Genomic DNA, 15478 nt, shown 5'->3' with positions numbered 1-15478 from the left:
CATAGCCTAGCAACTATTTAATATGTTGGCATTCTGTGAAGCCTCAAATAAATACCTATTACCTGCATAAAAAAGGAACTCTCCAGAATCCTTTCTTACTTTTCTGTAAACATCTCCCAGGTGGGGAAATACTTAAAGTGGACCAACTACAGGGTAATGTATGGATCAATTACATGGATTCCTCCTAATTACAACAAAATTGGTTCCTGAATGCAAAAAGCAGCAATTTGTTTTAAAAATACACAAACTGGCTATTGCACAAAGGATATTTTAAGGTTTTTTTTCCAGCTTCATGTAAACATCTTATAAAGGTCAGGAAAGTAGGAGGTGAGTTGGATCTCCAGATCCCTTTGTGGTCTACCAGCCCTTTGCTGCCTATAATCAGCCACCACATTTTAGTGAAATAGTTGTTGAAAGACTATTTCTTACCACTGGAGGTGAAAACTACTTACATGTATTTTGAAAAGAAAACGTAGGAAACAAAATGGAAAGACAATTTTGCATCCACTGCAGCTCTACGCTGCATAAAAATGCAGTTTCCTCCAAAAAATTAAATGTATTTTTTGGTCAGAATAGGTAATCCACCATTGTTTAATTTCTTTTGTGATTAAGCCCCTTCACCCACAAACAGCTTTCATGGGATGCAGGTCTTTATTTGTATCATTTTAATCTGGGGTAGAAGAGTATTTGTTGTTTCAAAGAAAAGTTTTATCAGTGATGCCTCTTGGATCACATTTTTGAGGTTCAGCCATTGTCTTTGTGGTATGCTTATCTTGTATGGCTCAAACCATGAAGGAGTTAAGGACATTCTTACTTTCAATGTACAGAGTGCAACTGATATGCTGAGAAAACAAGGAATTTCTTGAATTAATAAGATGGGTACTGTTTTTCCTAGTTTCATAATTAATCAATCTAGGTTGGTCTTCTTGCCTGAATTTTATCTTTCATTAATTAAAACCAAATTTGCTTTACACTTCCTTTTCTTTTTGCAGGAGAAAAACCTTTAAAACAATAAATGCCTCTTTTGTTATTTAACTATTCTTATTCTTTTATTATTCTCACTCTCCATTGTTTCTCATGAATTTATTTTCTTGCATTACTCCTCGGCTTTCCCATCTTCTTTCCTTTAGGCCTGCTATGCCATTTTTTCCCATTCACATTCATGAGTTTAAGGGGAGTGTTCAAAGGAAAAAAAAGGGTCAGGTGCATGCAGTGATGGTCAATTAAACAGATTTATTGCTAAAAAGCCTATGCACAGGACTCTTCTCAATTAATGGTTAATGGAGTTACATAAGGGTCAATAGAATGTAAGTGGGGGGTGGACGTAGTCCACTTATGACGATATAGGGATTCTAGGCTGATCCCTCCTTTAACTCCACCCCCAGGTTCTGTCACTCCTTCTCCTACATGTTTTAGCATACCTTCTTATAAACTAGCTAACATTATAAAATAAACCATACTCTTAAAATTGCAGAAGATGATGGTGGAGTCTAAAAGGACATGCAACTTATCATTGTGTATACTGAGGTGCACTGCATTATCTGTGCTTCATTATGGGTGAAGGGCAACCAGCAATCCTTTTCAGATATGAAAAACATGAACATCATATGCTATTAGAAATGCTCTGGCTGTGTGTACTGATTTTTGAAACATTAAAAATAATTCCCTACTTTTGGCGAAGCCAATTGATAATAAAGATGGTTCCAAAAAAAAAAGAGTGATATAATGGTCTGCAGCCGGAATCCACTCCACCAATGTCATTTTTAATGTCCATACAAAGAACACGGAAGACATGTTGGAGTTAGCCTTTTATTTCCCAGATTCTGAATGTAAAAGAAGATAGAGATGATGATTCTACTTATTATTCACCTGTTATTCTAAGTTTCTTGTGTTGACTTGTCTAAAATTGTCTTTCTTAAAAATTATTTTTTTAATTATTGTTAGTTCAAAATTAACTCGCAAGGTAGCCTGTAAATTATCATTCCCAATTTGTGTAGAATAATGTGAGTATACTTGGAATAAACCTGAGTTTTGGTTACTTTTGTGGTATATTGGGCCAGAATTAACCTAGTCTATATCACATTTACTAATCAATTGCCTATCCTTTATCATCTCTATCTTACTAAAAACATTATATGAAATCCATGATTGATCAAAGTGATATTTTTGGTCTTGTCTGCTGATGAATAATGTCATATGGAAAATTGAGTTAGTTTATTTCTCTTTATTATCTCATGTTTTAATTCTTTTGACTTACTATTTCTTATTCCTTTTCTGTGTTCTATATGTTATGGTTTACTCTGGCTAAAAAGGAAAAGGTATTAGGTGTTTATGTTTCTAATAGAGCTTACACAAGTGTTAGCAGTCAACACTAACTTTAAGACACACACACACACACACACACACACACACACACACACACAAGACCATAAAAATCTGCTAAATGAAATCTATATCTTTCTCTCTATGTATTGTAAAATGTTATCCAGGTCATATCAAAGAACAAAAATGCCTTTTTATTAGTAATGATTACTATAGGAACTAATAAACAATTTAAAAAAATAAATTTGAGCCTTCTTCCTAATAATTTAAAATTTGATTTAAACACAGCCTATCTTTCAATATATATGTTACATTGTTCAGTTTTATAATCCTTTGGCCAAAAATGGGATTTCAACACTACTCTCGTTTACAAGCCTGAAAAGAATTACCTGCTTCTTCAAAGCTTGGGTATGCATAGATTCATATAACTACAAAATTTATTCATTCAACAATATAAAAAATATAGGCTGGAACACAATGTGGTTTTCATATCCACAGCAAATTATATTGCTTTATATTGAAGGAAGAACAAAATAATATTCATCATAAATTTTAGCTAACTAAAATGATCCAAGTATAATTTGTACCAAAAATGAAGATAACAAACAATGCTAAGCTTTCCTGCCTTTGGTGTCTGGTTTGTTTATCTTTCACCTTTACCGTTTAGGAAAGTAATGGCAGATATTTATCTCAGAGAATAATATTCTTCACTGACTTGAAAGCAGCAGCAATTTACACCTCCATTCCTCACTCTGAATATGAAGCTCTGATTTGCTGTTGATGCTTAAAAGAGAAGGTAACAGGAAGACATTTAGATGTGTATCACCTTAATCAGCTGCTAATGGATATGAATAAGTTGATTCCTGGGGAGAATATCTACAGCACTGCTATCTACAAATAAACCCAAGCAGAAGCACTTGTTTGGTTTTTTAAAAAAAAATGATAGTGGAAGAAATGTTACTTACCATCCAAAAGTTAATGTATAGAAAAGTAAAGGACAATTAAACATGGCACTATAAAGAGATACCTGCCAAATCAGATTGAAAGGTCCAGGTATTGATCAATATAATAAGCATCATGAAAAATGCCCTTTCTGTGCCATTTAAACAATGTCATCCTTCACATCCTCTTTCCCCGATTCCAGATGGTGATTCTGCATTTTATAAACCATGTTCTTTCCCATGCAATTAATGCCCATCCACAGTAGGCCCATGATGCCAAACCCCTTAATAAGAAATAATCTAATAAGAAGCAACCATCTAAAGTTAATGCGAATGACAATCATTAGGAGCATATTCTAATTTTTCATCTTTCATTTTATAACAGAGATGACCTCAGTTTCTAATACTGTGTATAACAAGCCACTGAATAAATATCACTCTGAACTCCCTTCCCCCATTGCTTGCACTATAGTGAAAATATACAGAGGCTTAATGAGTTATAGACTCCCCTAAAAAGATGATAGTTTCATTTTTAATAATCACCAGTTTTCTTTCTGCCCAAAGCAGTAGCAAGGAAGCATTTGAGCTTTTTATCTGATAAACACGAGCAGCAGTACAAAAGATAAAAATATGTTAAGGGAAAAGATAGAGAATTTCTGGTTCCTTTATTCTAACAGCTGTTATTTCAAATATTGTTGATCCTTGCCTGTAAGTTGCATGACTTAATGTCCCTTAAATCCACAAGTGGTATGAAGGCCATGCAATTTCCATCTATTGGCACCCCGCAGCAGGCATTTGGTATTCTATTATTTTTTGCTAGATTTATATCCCAATTTTATTTGAGAAGGTCATGTCACTTTATATAGTTCTTCCCCACTTTATCCTTACAATAACAATGCTGTATAATAAATCTGACCAAGAGATCAGAGCTGGACAAAACTGCCCAGGGTGCTTCAAAGTTGAGTAAAGATTAGCATCTGGATATTTCATCAATCTTAGTTTCAAAGCTAAACCAGTAGAGGAGAATATTTTTAGCTCAGGGTTGAAATGAGGGCTCCTTGGTGTTCTCTGAACTTGGTTGTTTTCTGCAGATGTTTCATTGACCAAACTATTTAGCATTATCAGTGCACTAGTTTGGATCAGGGGGTTTTTTCTCATAGAACGCTCAGAACAGCGTTCCGGCACCTTTTTTTGCAAAAAAAAAAAAAAAAAGCTCCCTCTATTGGCTTTAGGAGTAGGCAATCTTGGCTCTTTTTTATGACTTGTGGACTTCAACTCCCAGAAATGCTGAGCAAGCCACACTGAGGGGAAAGAGAGAGGTTTCCAAGCTGAGCCATGCTGGCTCAGGAATTCTGGGAGTTGAAGTCCTTGAGTCATAAAAGAGCCAAGGTTGCCTACCTTCCACTAGAGGAGGACATTAAAATTATTTACAAGGTTACTTCTTTAGGAACTAAACTTTTAGAATCTAAAACAGCTAATTCAAAAAAGCCAACAGAAAAGAACCTCACATTTTTCATCTGCTTCTGTCTTTTGGAAGGTAAAATTAGATAACAAAACAATCTATTTCCTATGTTAACATCTCTGCAATGAAATCAATTAAGGTAACAGGAAAGAAATGAGAAACATTTTTCTCAATGTAATATGTCTAATTTAGCTGATGCTAGAAAAAAAATAGTATCTTTTGTACACTCTTGAAAACTATTTTGAATCTATAACCATCTATTACAACTAAACCACTTTAAATTAAACAATTCTTTAGAATGAAATATTCTTAATTTGGACTTTACTTTTACTGTTTGGACAAATCCTCCAAAGGTACCTGCTGAGACCCACCCAGGAATTGTGAGATATGGCACTATGCCTACCACTTGGAAGACACACAGCCCTCAGTTTCAGGAAAATATCTTAACACTACTCAACTTGCCCTGTTCCTTACCTACTTCAAAACTACAGATGGTCCTCATTTAGCAACTACAACTGGGATGAGTCATTAAACAAAGTGAAACTACGACTGTACTTATGTTCTTACTTTGCTGTACAGACCTGTGAAATTCATAAATGTGAGGCCTAGTGCCAAAGTTACTTTTTCCAACACTGTCTTAACTGTAAATCATGTCTATTACTTGTACAAAGCTAACATCAACTGTATTGCTTCCTGTATTGTAGGCGCTTTAATACCATGTTCTTACTCCTTTTCACAGATGTAGGCTTGTTTTTATGCCAACAGCAGCTTCTTTGAAGAGCTGCCAATAAAAGCTGAAGGGATAAATTGTGGAACTGAAAAACTACTTAGCATCTGCAATGATAAAGCTGCAAGCATCTGTTCAGGATGTAATGCAGGATATTAATTGTTTCTGCTTACAAAAAGCTATCAGAGCACATTGTCAGCCGCTATGGTAGAAAGGCAATCAAATTAATAAAGTCTGATAAACAATTTTTCCCCAACATATCCTTAGACATTTAGCAAACAAATACAGCTCCTTCCCTAGAAATCTCACCTAATGCATTTATAAACAATGTAGAAAATGTCCACAAGCTGAAATATGTACTGTTCAGTAGCCTTGCTAGGTTATACAAGCCTGTCTTTAACCAGGGAAACATAAATGGGGAATTTCTAGGACAATGTGATGCTTTTTTAAGTATATGTTATTAATTTTTTACAGTAACAATCTTAGTATTTAATAAGCAACACGTTGTCTGGGTTTATGTGTTTAACATTAATAGTAATGCAATTTCCATTCCTACCCTTTATTCCATTTTTCTAAATATTTATAAAAAAATTCCCATGTTTGAAAGCATTCTGAGTCTTGCTTCCCCTTCGTTTTCAGTGTGAGCCTATTCATTTTTGTACAGTCCAACATTTTCTTAATTATGTCTTCTTCAAACGGTATTTCTTCATTTTTCCAGTATTGAGCAAATATAGTTCTCACTGCTGTTAATATATGTAGTATTAAGTATACATATTTCTTATCATAATTTTCGGATATTATGCCTAAAAGAAATAATTCCAGCTTATAGTCTACATGTGTTCCTATCATCTTTTCTAGCCACCTATGTATTTTTGACCAAGAGTTCTTTGCTTTAGGGCATGTCCACCAAAGACGATAATACGTGCCTGGATTTTGTATGCATTTCCAACAATTGCTAGACACATTTTTAAACATTTTTGCTAGTCCTGCAGGTGGTAAGTGCCATCTATAGAACATTTTATATACATTTTCTTTGTAAGTAGCTGCCCTCATTATTTTGTAATTTCTTTCCCATAGGTTTTGCCGTTTTTCTAACTTTACATTGTGCCCAAAGTTTTTTGCCCAAGTTATTATTGTTTCTTTAACTTGTTCATCTTCCATCTTTAAATTTAGCAGAAAGCTGTACAGTTTCTTAATCAGTTTGTCATCTGATGACAATAGTATCTAGTCTAACGTTGTGTGGTTTTTGTAAAAAGCATATATTTTTGCATCTTTCTCATATCTCATTTGCATTTGCAGGTGTGGCCACCATGATAGCTCAATGCCCTGTTCTTCCAATTCTTGTTTAGTTTGTAGTTTCCCATCAGTATTCAAAATATCTTTATAAGTCACAAATTTCTCATAATTGATTAAGTTTGGGTGTACAAACGCCTCCATTGTTGAGATCCAACCTGGTATTTTCATGTAAGTTCTTGATTTTACCTTTTCCCATGTCAAAAGCAATGCATTTCTTACATAGTGGTTTTGAAAGTATTTGTGAATTTTGTTCTTCCCATACCATAGGAAAGCATGCCATCCAAGTTGTAGGTCATGCCCTTCTAGGTATAATAGTCTTTTATTTCTAAGAATTATCCATTCTTTTAACCATGTTAGTGTGGCTGCTTGATAGTACAAGACCCAGTCTCGTAGGCCAAAACGTCCATTTTCTTTTCCTTCTTGTAACATTTTCAGTCTGATTCTAGCTTTTTTCCCTTGCCAGATAAATTTCAATATCAATGTACTTAATTCATCAAAAAAATGACAATTTTTATCGGTATTGTTTGAAATAAAAAGAGTAGTTTTGGTAAAATGTTCATTTTCACCATCACTATTCTTCCCAGGATTGATAGTTGTAGATTTTTCCATTTTTCCAAATCTATTATTTACATGTGTTTTAACGCTTTTTTTAGTTTGTTGTACCATACGAAGATTGTTTAATTGATTAATAAGGAGAGCTTTGTGGTGTAGGCACCTCATCTAGTATCATCAGAGGGAGGTGTCATCCCAGCCATTCAGTCTTCTGTCCTTTTTGTCAAATGCAGACAATTATATTAGTCTGTTTCTCGGAGTTGTTGTAAAGGTTACCAAGTTTTAATCTTTCCAAAAAGTAATGGTTGCTTTCATTTTTGTTTTTTTCTCTCTGAAACTGCCATCTTCAGTCCAGAGGCTTCTGGTCCCAGAGCTATCAAGAAAAAATAACTGTGCCAATTGGCCTCTTTTTTTGTTTTTAATGAAAGAGATGAGCAGGAAGAAAACTCAGAAATTGAAGACTATATTGTTTGAGTCCCTCTGCCCTCCTCTTTCCTTCTTTGGCAGAATTCTGAGGGGGAAAAACAGTACAGTAAATGCCTCATCTGAAAGCATCTTTACAATCCAGATAGTGTCATTGACATAAATTGGAGCCCAATATCTTCCTGTGTTTTCCCGGTATCTTCTGTATTTTAGTATTAAATAAATACCTAAATAAATAATTGGTGTTGGTTTTTTTCTAGTGGGGAAAGGAAATGCATGGACATTACTTCCTGGGAATAGAAAGAGTCAGAATAAAAATTAAGAGAACCAATTTAAAGAAAAGTTAAGGAGAAGCATATCACTAATTTGCCACTTTCTATTTCTTTTTTATTATTATTATTTTTATTGCAAATTTTATTATTTAAAACTTAGGACAAGGTGTTAACGGTCTGACATTTCTTCTTGTCTTACATCATTTTTGTGTTTTATATACATATATACACTTTATGTACATATCATTTATATACAGTTATACAATATTCAATCTTATCAACCACCTAATTCTAGTAATATGTGAAATCATCATCCTGTATATTTCTGTTGAGACCTTCCTTTTTGTTCCCACCATAGGTAAAACATATTCCAAATTTTGTAGTAATCTGACTGATCTTTATTTTTAATTTCCAAAGTTAACTTGTTCATTTCTGCACATGCCCAAATTTTATTTATCACTTCACTCTCGTCCGGTATTTCATTGTTTTTCCATTTCTGGGCGAACGTCATTCTCGCTGCTGTGATGATGTGTATCTTTATATATAACTCTTCTTTGGTATGCTTCTTGGTGTTATGCCTAGTAGGAAAAAATCTGGTCTATAATCTACTCTCCTTCCTGATATTTCTTCTAACCATATCCGTATCCTTTGCCAACATTTTTGCGTCTTATTACAGGACCACCAAACATGAAAATAAGTACCTAATTCTACGGAACATTTCCAACAGCTAGGGGATATTGTCTTATACATTTTGGCTAATCGTGCTGGGGGGAGATGCCACCGGTAAAACATTTTATATAAATTTTCTTTATAAGCTGAGGCCAGCGTTATCTTTTTATTTCTATCCCAGAGAGTTTGCCATATATCAAGATCAATGCCATGTCCCAAATTTTTAGCCCATATCAGCATTGGTTCTTTAACTTGTTCCTCAATCATTTTATACCCCAATAGCAAACTATACAATTTCCTTATTTGTTTCTCATCTGGCCCCAATAAAATTTTATCCAATGCAATTTCTTGAATATTTATCCCTCACTCTTTCTTATCTTTCCCATATCGTGTTTGTATCTGTAGGTAAGCCCACCATTCCAATTTTATCCCTTGTTGTTCTACTTCCTGTCTAGATTTCAATTCTCTCACTTCATTCGTAATATCTTTGTATGTAGTACTATTTTCCAAATTAAACAAATTTGGGTAAACTATCGCTTCAAGGGTGGACAACCAGACTAGTACTTTAATGTAATTTTGTTTTCTAATTTTATTCCAAATTTTAAGTAGCGCTTGTCTAATCCAATGGTTTTGAAAATGTTGATATAGCCCTTGTTTCTCATTCCATAGGAATGTGTGCCAACCTAATTGCAGATCATGGCCTTCTAAAGTTAATAATCTTTTATTCTTTAAAATTATCCATTCTCTAATCCAGGTTAACGCCGCTGCATCATAATATGTTTCCCAATCCGGTAGACCAAAACCCCCATTTTCTTTAACATCCCCACTTTCTATTTCTTATGCTCATTATCACTATTGGTATAGTGCACATTTGATGGGAATTGGTTGTTTAGAAATGGAGTTAGGCATATGGATGCTTGAAGCAAAGAACTCATTACACCCTTCCTTTTTCCAAAACAAAGATTCAAGGAATTTGCACCATTAAATATTTGTGCATAGTTTGCATAAAGCAAGATCAGAGTATGATTGATTATGGAACCTCTTGCTTGGAAGACAGATGGTTATTCATATTAATCACAATAAAATAATGTTTCCAATATTCCACTTACTGCATGAAAACTGTGCATGAACCAAACATTTATAGTAAGGCCATCTTTCTCTTATCTTCAGCCAAAATGGCACAGAAAATCATACAAACTATTTCTCCTAAACTCTTCATTCACAAGCTACTGCTGAAAGCAGGGGATGGGTAAGAAGTAATCCAGTTATCAAACTTTTTTTTTTACAGTCACAAATAACTTTTTTAAGGTAGAAAATATTCCTTTGGCTTTATTCGTGCTTTTGAAAACTTGAAAGCAGAATAGTAATGTTTGGCCCTGCACTGCAAATAATACTGCAATAATCTGAGGACCTCTGAATATTCTGCACAAGGGTAGCAAATGGCAAGAGAAGCTGGCAAAGGCTTAAAAACAGCTTTGAAATGTTAGTCATAAAATATAAGGGGGCAACATTCTTAGAGCAAAGCACCCAAACTTAAAAGACTTCTAAATCATATGCAAAGAACTTGCTTGGTTGAAAATCATTTTGTGCTTTAGTGGATTTGAGAGAAGAGGGTGACTGTTGTTTCTTTCTATGTGCATGCACGTGTGTGTACTGTATATGTGTGTTTACTCTCTCTCTCTCTCTCTCTCTCTCTCTCTCTCTCTCTCTCTCTCTCTCTCTCTCTCTCTCTCTCTCTCTCTCTCTCTCTCTCTCTCTCTCTCTCCAGTGACACAGAGAACTGGTTCTGTGAATGTCCTCCTAGTTACTCTGGAAAATTATGTCAGTTTTCAAACTGTGAACAAAATCCATGTGGGAATGGAGCAACTTGCTTTCCTAAATCCAACCAGGACATGGCATGCCTTTGTCCATATGGAAGAACTGGAATTCTTTGCAATGATGGTAAGAACAATTTTGAGAACTAATCCAGACCCCCACACAGACTTTTCTTAGGAAAATGAAAGTGAGATGAAATCATCATTCAAAAGCAATTTCAATGTCAGAACATTAACCTATATGATCTGGATTCAACTTATTATGCTCCTATTTGAGATTAAAGTCATCAGTATTGCTAATAATGGGATGTACAAAGCTCTAAAATGTTTTGTTACCTCTTCACATTGTGCCAACACTTCCGCCCTGCATCATGCCATTCTGGTGGCAGTAGGCTATTTCTGAAGTAAAGCCTCTGAACTGGAAGTAATCTAAATCTTTCCTCTGAAACAATGTGTCTGGGACACTTCAATTTCTTTCCAGTTTGCATTACTTACTTTGGAAAACAACCAAAGTGCCGCTGGAATGGCATTATCCATAGGAATTTGCACATGGTCCAGCAGAGGAATAGAACATTCTGGAGTTCTCTGGAATATTTCATTTTCAAATATAGGTCAGTGGGTGTAGGCATGTTTTCTGTTAATTAGTTTAGTATTACACACAAACAAACATTAGACTGTGTAAATCTTGAAATACAGATATTACTCAACTTTCAACCATTTGTTTATCAACTGTCTGAAGATATAGTGGCGCTGAAAAAAATGACTTAAAATCGGTTCTCACACTTAAGACTGTTACACCATCCGCATGGTCATGTGATCAAAATTCAGGTGCTTGGCAACCAGCATGTATTTCTGTTGGTTGCAATATCCCAGAGTCATGTGATCACCATTTGCGAGCCAGCTTCTGACAAGCAAAGTCAATGAGGAAAAGATGGCTTTGCTTAACAGCTAAATATTTTACTTAACTACTGCAGAGATTCACTTAACAACCATAGCATAACAAAACTGGGCATGACTCACTTTTACAACCGCCTTGCTTAGCAGTGAAAATTCTGGTTCCAATCCTGGTCATACATTGAGGAATTACCTGTAGGTGTTTCATAATTTATGGGAATACAAAGCACCTCTCTTCAAATTAATAAATATTACACAAGATTCTTGCAGCTACTTGGGAAGCCGCTCCTGGTTGTCTTTACATGATGTGTTTGCACAGCCACATTGTTTCTCTGAAAAGAAGGAGAAGCAAGGCAGCCATGTGTGCACATCAGGACTTTTTTTTCTCATAGAACGCTCAGAACGGAGTTCCAGCACCTTTTTCTTTTACAAAAAAAGCACTGGTGCACATAGAAGTGATGGCTGTCAGGGACATCAATCAAAGTTACCAACTTTGCAAAAGATATAGCCATTTTTAAAAAAATTTGGAGAGGGAAACGTTGTTCTTGTTTCTCCACACACTGCCAACATATTGTGAAACATAAGACCATTTGATCCTGGATGTTTTCAGATGCTGTTTCAACCCCTCCTACTAGGTTAGATAAGCTGGGCACACTCCAGATCCCCTCTCTTAAAAGTTGCCATTTGATGAGACCTTGGACGCACACCTTCTCAGTGGCTGCCCCAGCCATTTGGAACACCTAAGCAAGATTTGAGGGATTCCTACCCTTTTAGCCTTCCAGAGGGCTGTGAAGACCTGACACTTGGGCTAGGTTGGGGGATGAGCTGCAAGAAGGTTTAGTCTGGCACCTCAGGAGAAGGATAACTTTGCTTTTAACCATCTTTTTAGGAATTGTTGTGAGCCACCTAGAGTCATCATATAAGTGGCCATATATGTCCTGTAAATAAATAAATATGCAGCTGTGTCCAAAAAGACTAAGGCAGAACTATAAGAAATGAAGTTTTCAGTAGTTCCCTAATATCTGGAACATTGCCCTGGTCCCATGCAGTTCTTGTAATGTTCTTGTTTTCTCGCTTTCTCCATACAAGACATCTTACAATGTTCCCAGCCAGAGAGCATGCTGCTCTACTAATCAAAAATTACTCTTCCCTAACAGATCAATCTTCCTTAACAGATTTTCTGTGAAAAGGTGAGAAAAATGAAAAGGAATAATTAATAGGAAAACATCCAGGGGAATTTAAGACAAACATGTTGAGGTTTGAGCCTGGTAAAATGTTGTGAATCAATGAATATGGAAGGATAATTATTCCAGAAAAGCTACAGCTGGCAATTAGCACAAATTACAATTGTAAGCCTATCATAAAAGGGACGCGGAGGCTCAGTGGGTTAGGACGCTGAGCTTGTCGATCAGAAGGTCGGCAGTTTGGCGGGTTGAATCCTGAGTGCCGCGTAACAGAGTGAGCGCCTGTTACTTGTCCCAGCTTCTGCCAACCTAGCAGTTCGAAAGCATGTAAAAATGCAAGTAGAATAGGGATCACTACAGTGGGAAGGTAACAGCGTTCCGTGCGCCTTTGGCGTCTAGTCATGCCGGCCACATGACCACGGAGACGTCTTCGGACAAGTGCTGGCTCTTCGGCTTTGAAACGGAGATGAGCACCGGCCCCTAGAGTTGGAAACAACTAGCACGCATGTGCGGGGGAACCTTTACCTTTACCTTTAAGCTTATCATATTTGGAGTGGAAAAAAATCTGGAAAATCACTAACTGACAGCAAAGATGAATTTCTTTCTTGTCATCTATTGGTCACCCAGAATTTTGCAGGCAATATATGGTTGTGATACTCCATTATATTGAAAATGGGGAGTGCTGTTTCATATTTATTCATCAGAAGCATGGGAGCTATAAAGAGTAAGGAGGCCCCAAGAAATCCCAATTCTCTTTCCCAACTGGTATGGTTTAAGAAGGAAGAAAATGTATGTTTGAGTAAGGATATTTTTTTAATGCTAACTTTCTGCAAACATTTTTTTTGACAGCCATTAATATAACCTATCCTAGCTTCAGTGGGACAGATGCTTTTGGCTATACCTCATTCCTAGCATATTCAGCTATTCCAAACATCAGCCTGTGCTATGAATTCCACCTGAAATTTCAGCTGGCAAATCACAACTCATCACTACAAGACAATCTCATCTTTTTCACCGGTCAGAAGGGCCAAGGTAAGGATTTGGAATTTGTTTCCCTATAGAAGCTAGGAAATCATGATGGAATGTTTATCATTTATCTGCCAGGAGCTGATCTTAGATGACTATACCAAGATGTACATTCAAACTCAAAGTAAGGATCTTCACGTTTCCCTGTGTAATGGTACATGAGAATGGCCTTGGGAGACAGGAGGGAGAACATCAGATCGGACATCCAGTATGTAAAAGATAGTTTACAGAAGGAAAAGGACCATGGGAAACATTTCAGAAGAGCTCCTCCATAATTTTTCCTAAGAGTAAAAATGAATGGAAAAGGGAAATATTTCCAGCCTTGCAAGATTCTATTAATGTAATTTTACAATTAACATAGACTGCCTATTCCTGGTTGTGCTTCTACCTCAAAAGTCTAACACCTGCTTGCTCAGTTCCTTACTCCACTTTCTCTTTGAGAGTTGTCAGTTCCTCACTCTCCCTGTCAAGCATCACATATTTGTTTTTACTATGAAGATATGACACACTTAACGAATTTTAAAAATTTAAAAATAATAATAGAAATAACTATAAATAAAAAACTAAGAAGAGCCCTGGGTAAATGCTGCTGTTTTGCCCCTGTCTTGGCTTCTCCCTGTAATATTTATATTCTCATTATTATATGATAATGAATGGAATGAATAATATTATAAGAACAATGAAGAGAAATAAATACGCATTCATCTTTTCTAGTTTTCCAATTTTGGTATGTTATTATTACATAGAAAATAATGTTTCCGCTGAAATCCTGAACAATAATAAACCATCTGTCTATCTTTGTACCTATATACAGTATTTACTTACTTACTTAACTAACTTTTCTAAGACACCATTATATGAAACGTCAAATGATATATCAAGGGCTATAGAACATATCAGAATATAGAATACATCACGATCCCTCTGCCAAAATCCAAAGGGCCCCACAGAAGGGAAGACTCATCATCTCTTTTTTCACTCTTAACCAACATCCACCAGCTTTCCTCTTAATTATAAAAAGAATTTAGCAGGCAACCAGCAGGCCAGGCTGAGATCCAATATTATTAGAATCACCCAACCATCTTGATATGCCACCACAGCTGAGTAAATGTAGACTTCGTTCAGATGTATTCCTTCATTTACTTTCTAATGTATTCTCTTTTGCTTACAATGCCCAGTTGATTGGCAGTATTAAGCTGAACTTAGATGATCTTCAATCACTAAGGAAGGTTTCACCTATTTAGTACTTTGGTAGCAGTTCACCAAGTCCTAATAAAAGTTAATATTTGTATTCCAAATTTGCAATGAACAAAGTAGCATTTTCAGTTACTTGTGCAGTTGCCTCAGTAGTTTGGTAACTTGATACACATGTTTGCATCTCTAAAATAATTTCAGAGGGGTTTTTTGTCATCCTTGGAACACAGCTAGTCCACAAATTGGTGGATTTTATTTAGAGACCTTTCAAATATATCTCTAATAATTTGCTCCTCCATCCTGACTCCTCCTCTTTGATCAGGATCAGAAAATATTAGCCACTCAGAGCAAAGAAGACCAAGCTACAAGTTACTACTATAATAAACTAAAATCACAGCTTTCAGACTTTATGTTTCTCCATCAGCTTTTTTTTTACTCTTTCTTATTTTGCCTTGCCTTAGCAGCCTTCTTCCTTGTTGTTGTTTAACACTAAAGAAATCCCTAAAATGGTGCAGGTCTTTCAAAAAGGTGTAGCAGGCTGTGATTAAAGACAGCCTCTTTATCTTGATTTAGGAAAGAATAATAGTCCTTGAAGGTCATTAAGAAATGAAAGGCACAACTTACTGTCCGTTTGAAAGGTAAATTTGAAAACGGCAGCTTCTTCAACCACAAACAAATTACAGCCCCCCCACACACAATATT

At 35.7% G+C, this 15478-nt stretch overlaps 1 protein-coding gene across 1 annotated transcript in view; it reads left to right on the top strand.

Moving 5' to 3' along the window:
* The window catches only part of EYS (eyes shut homolog), a gene marked incomplete at both ends in the record, with an annotated part of 674316 nt that overhangs the window by 631995 nt on the left and 26843 nt on the right, over positions 1-15478 (top strand). Inside the window, 2 exons of the mRNA XM_081346243.1 lie at positions 10433-10605; positions 13406-13588. Coding sequence (XP_081202369.1) covers positions 10433-10605; positions 13406-13588 — 356 coding nt within the window. The remainder of the gene's footprint in view (positions 1-10432; positions 10606-13405; positions 13589-15478) is intronic.

The sequence above is a fragment of the Vipera berus genome (assembly GCF_964194415.1).
Source record: "Vipera berus genome assembly, chromosome: 1".
Lineage (NCBI taxonomy): Eukaryota > Metazoa > Chordata > Lepidosauria > Squamata > Viperidae > Vipera > Vipera berus.
The sequence above is the reverse complement of the archived record's forward strand: the minus strand, read 5'-3'. Positions and strand labels throughout refer to the sequence as shown.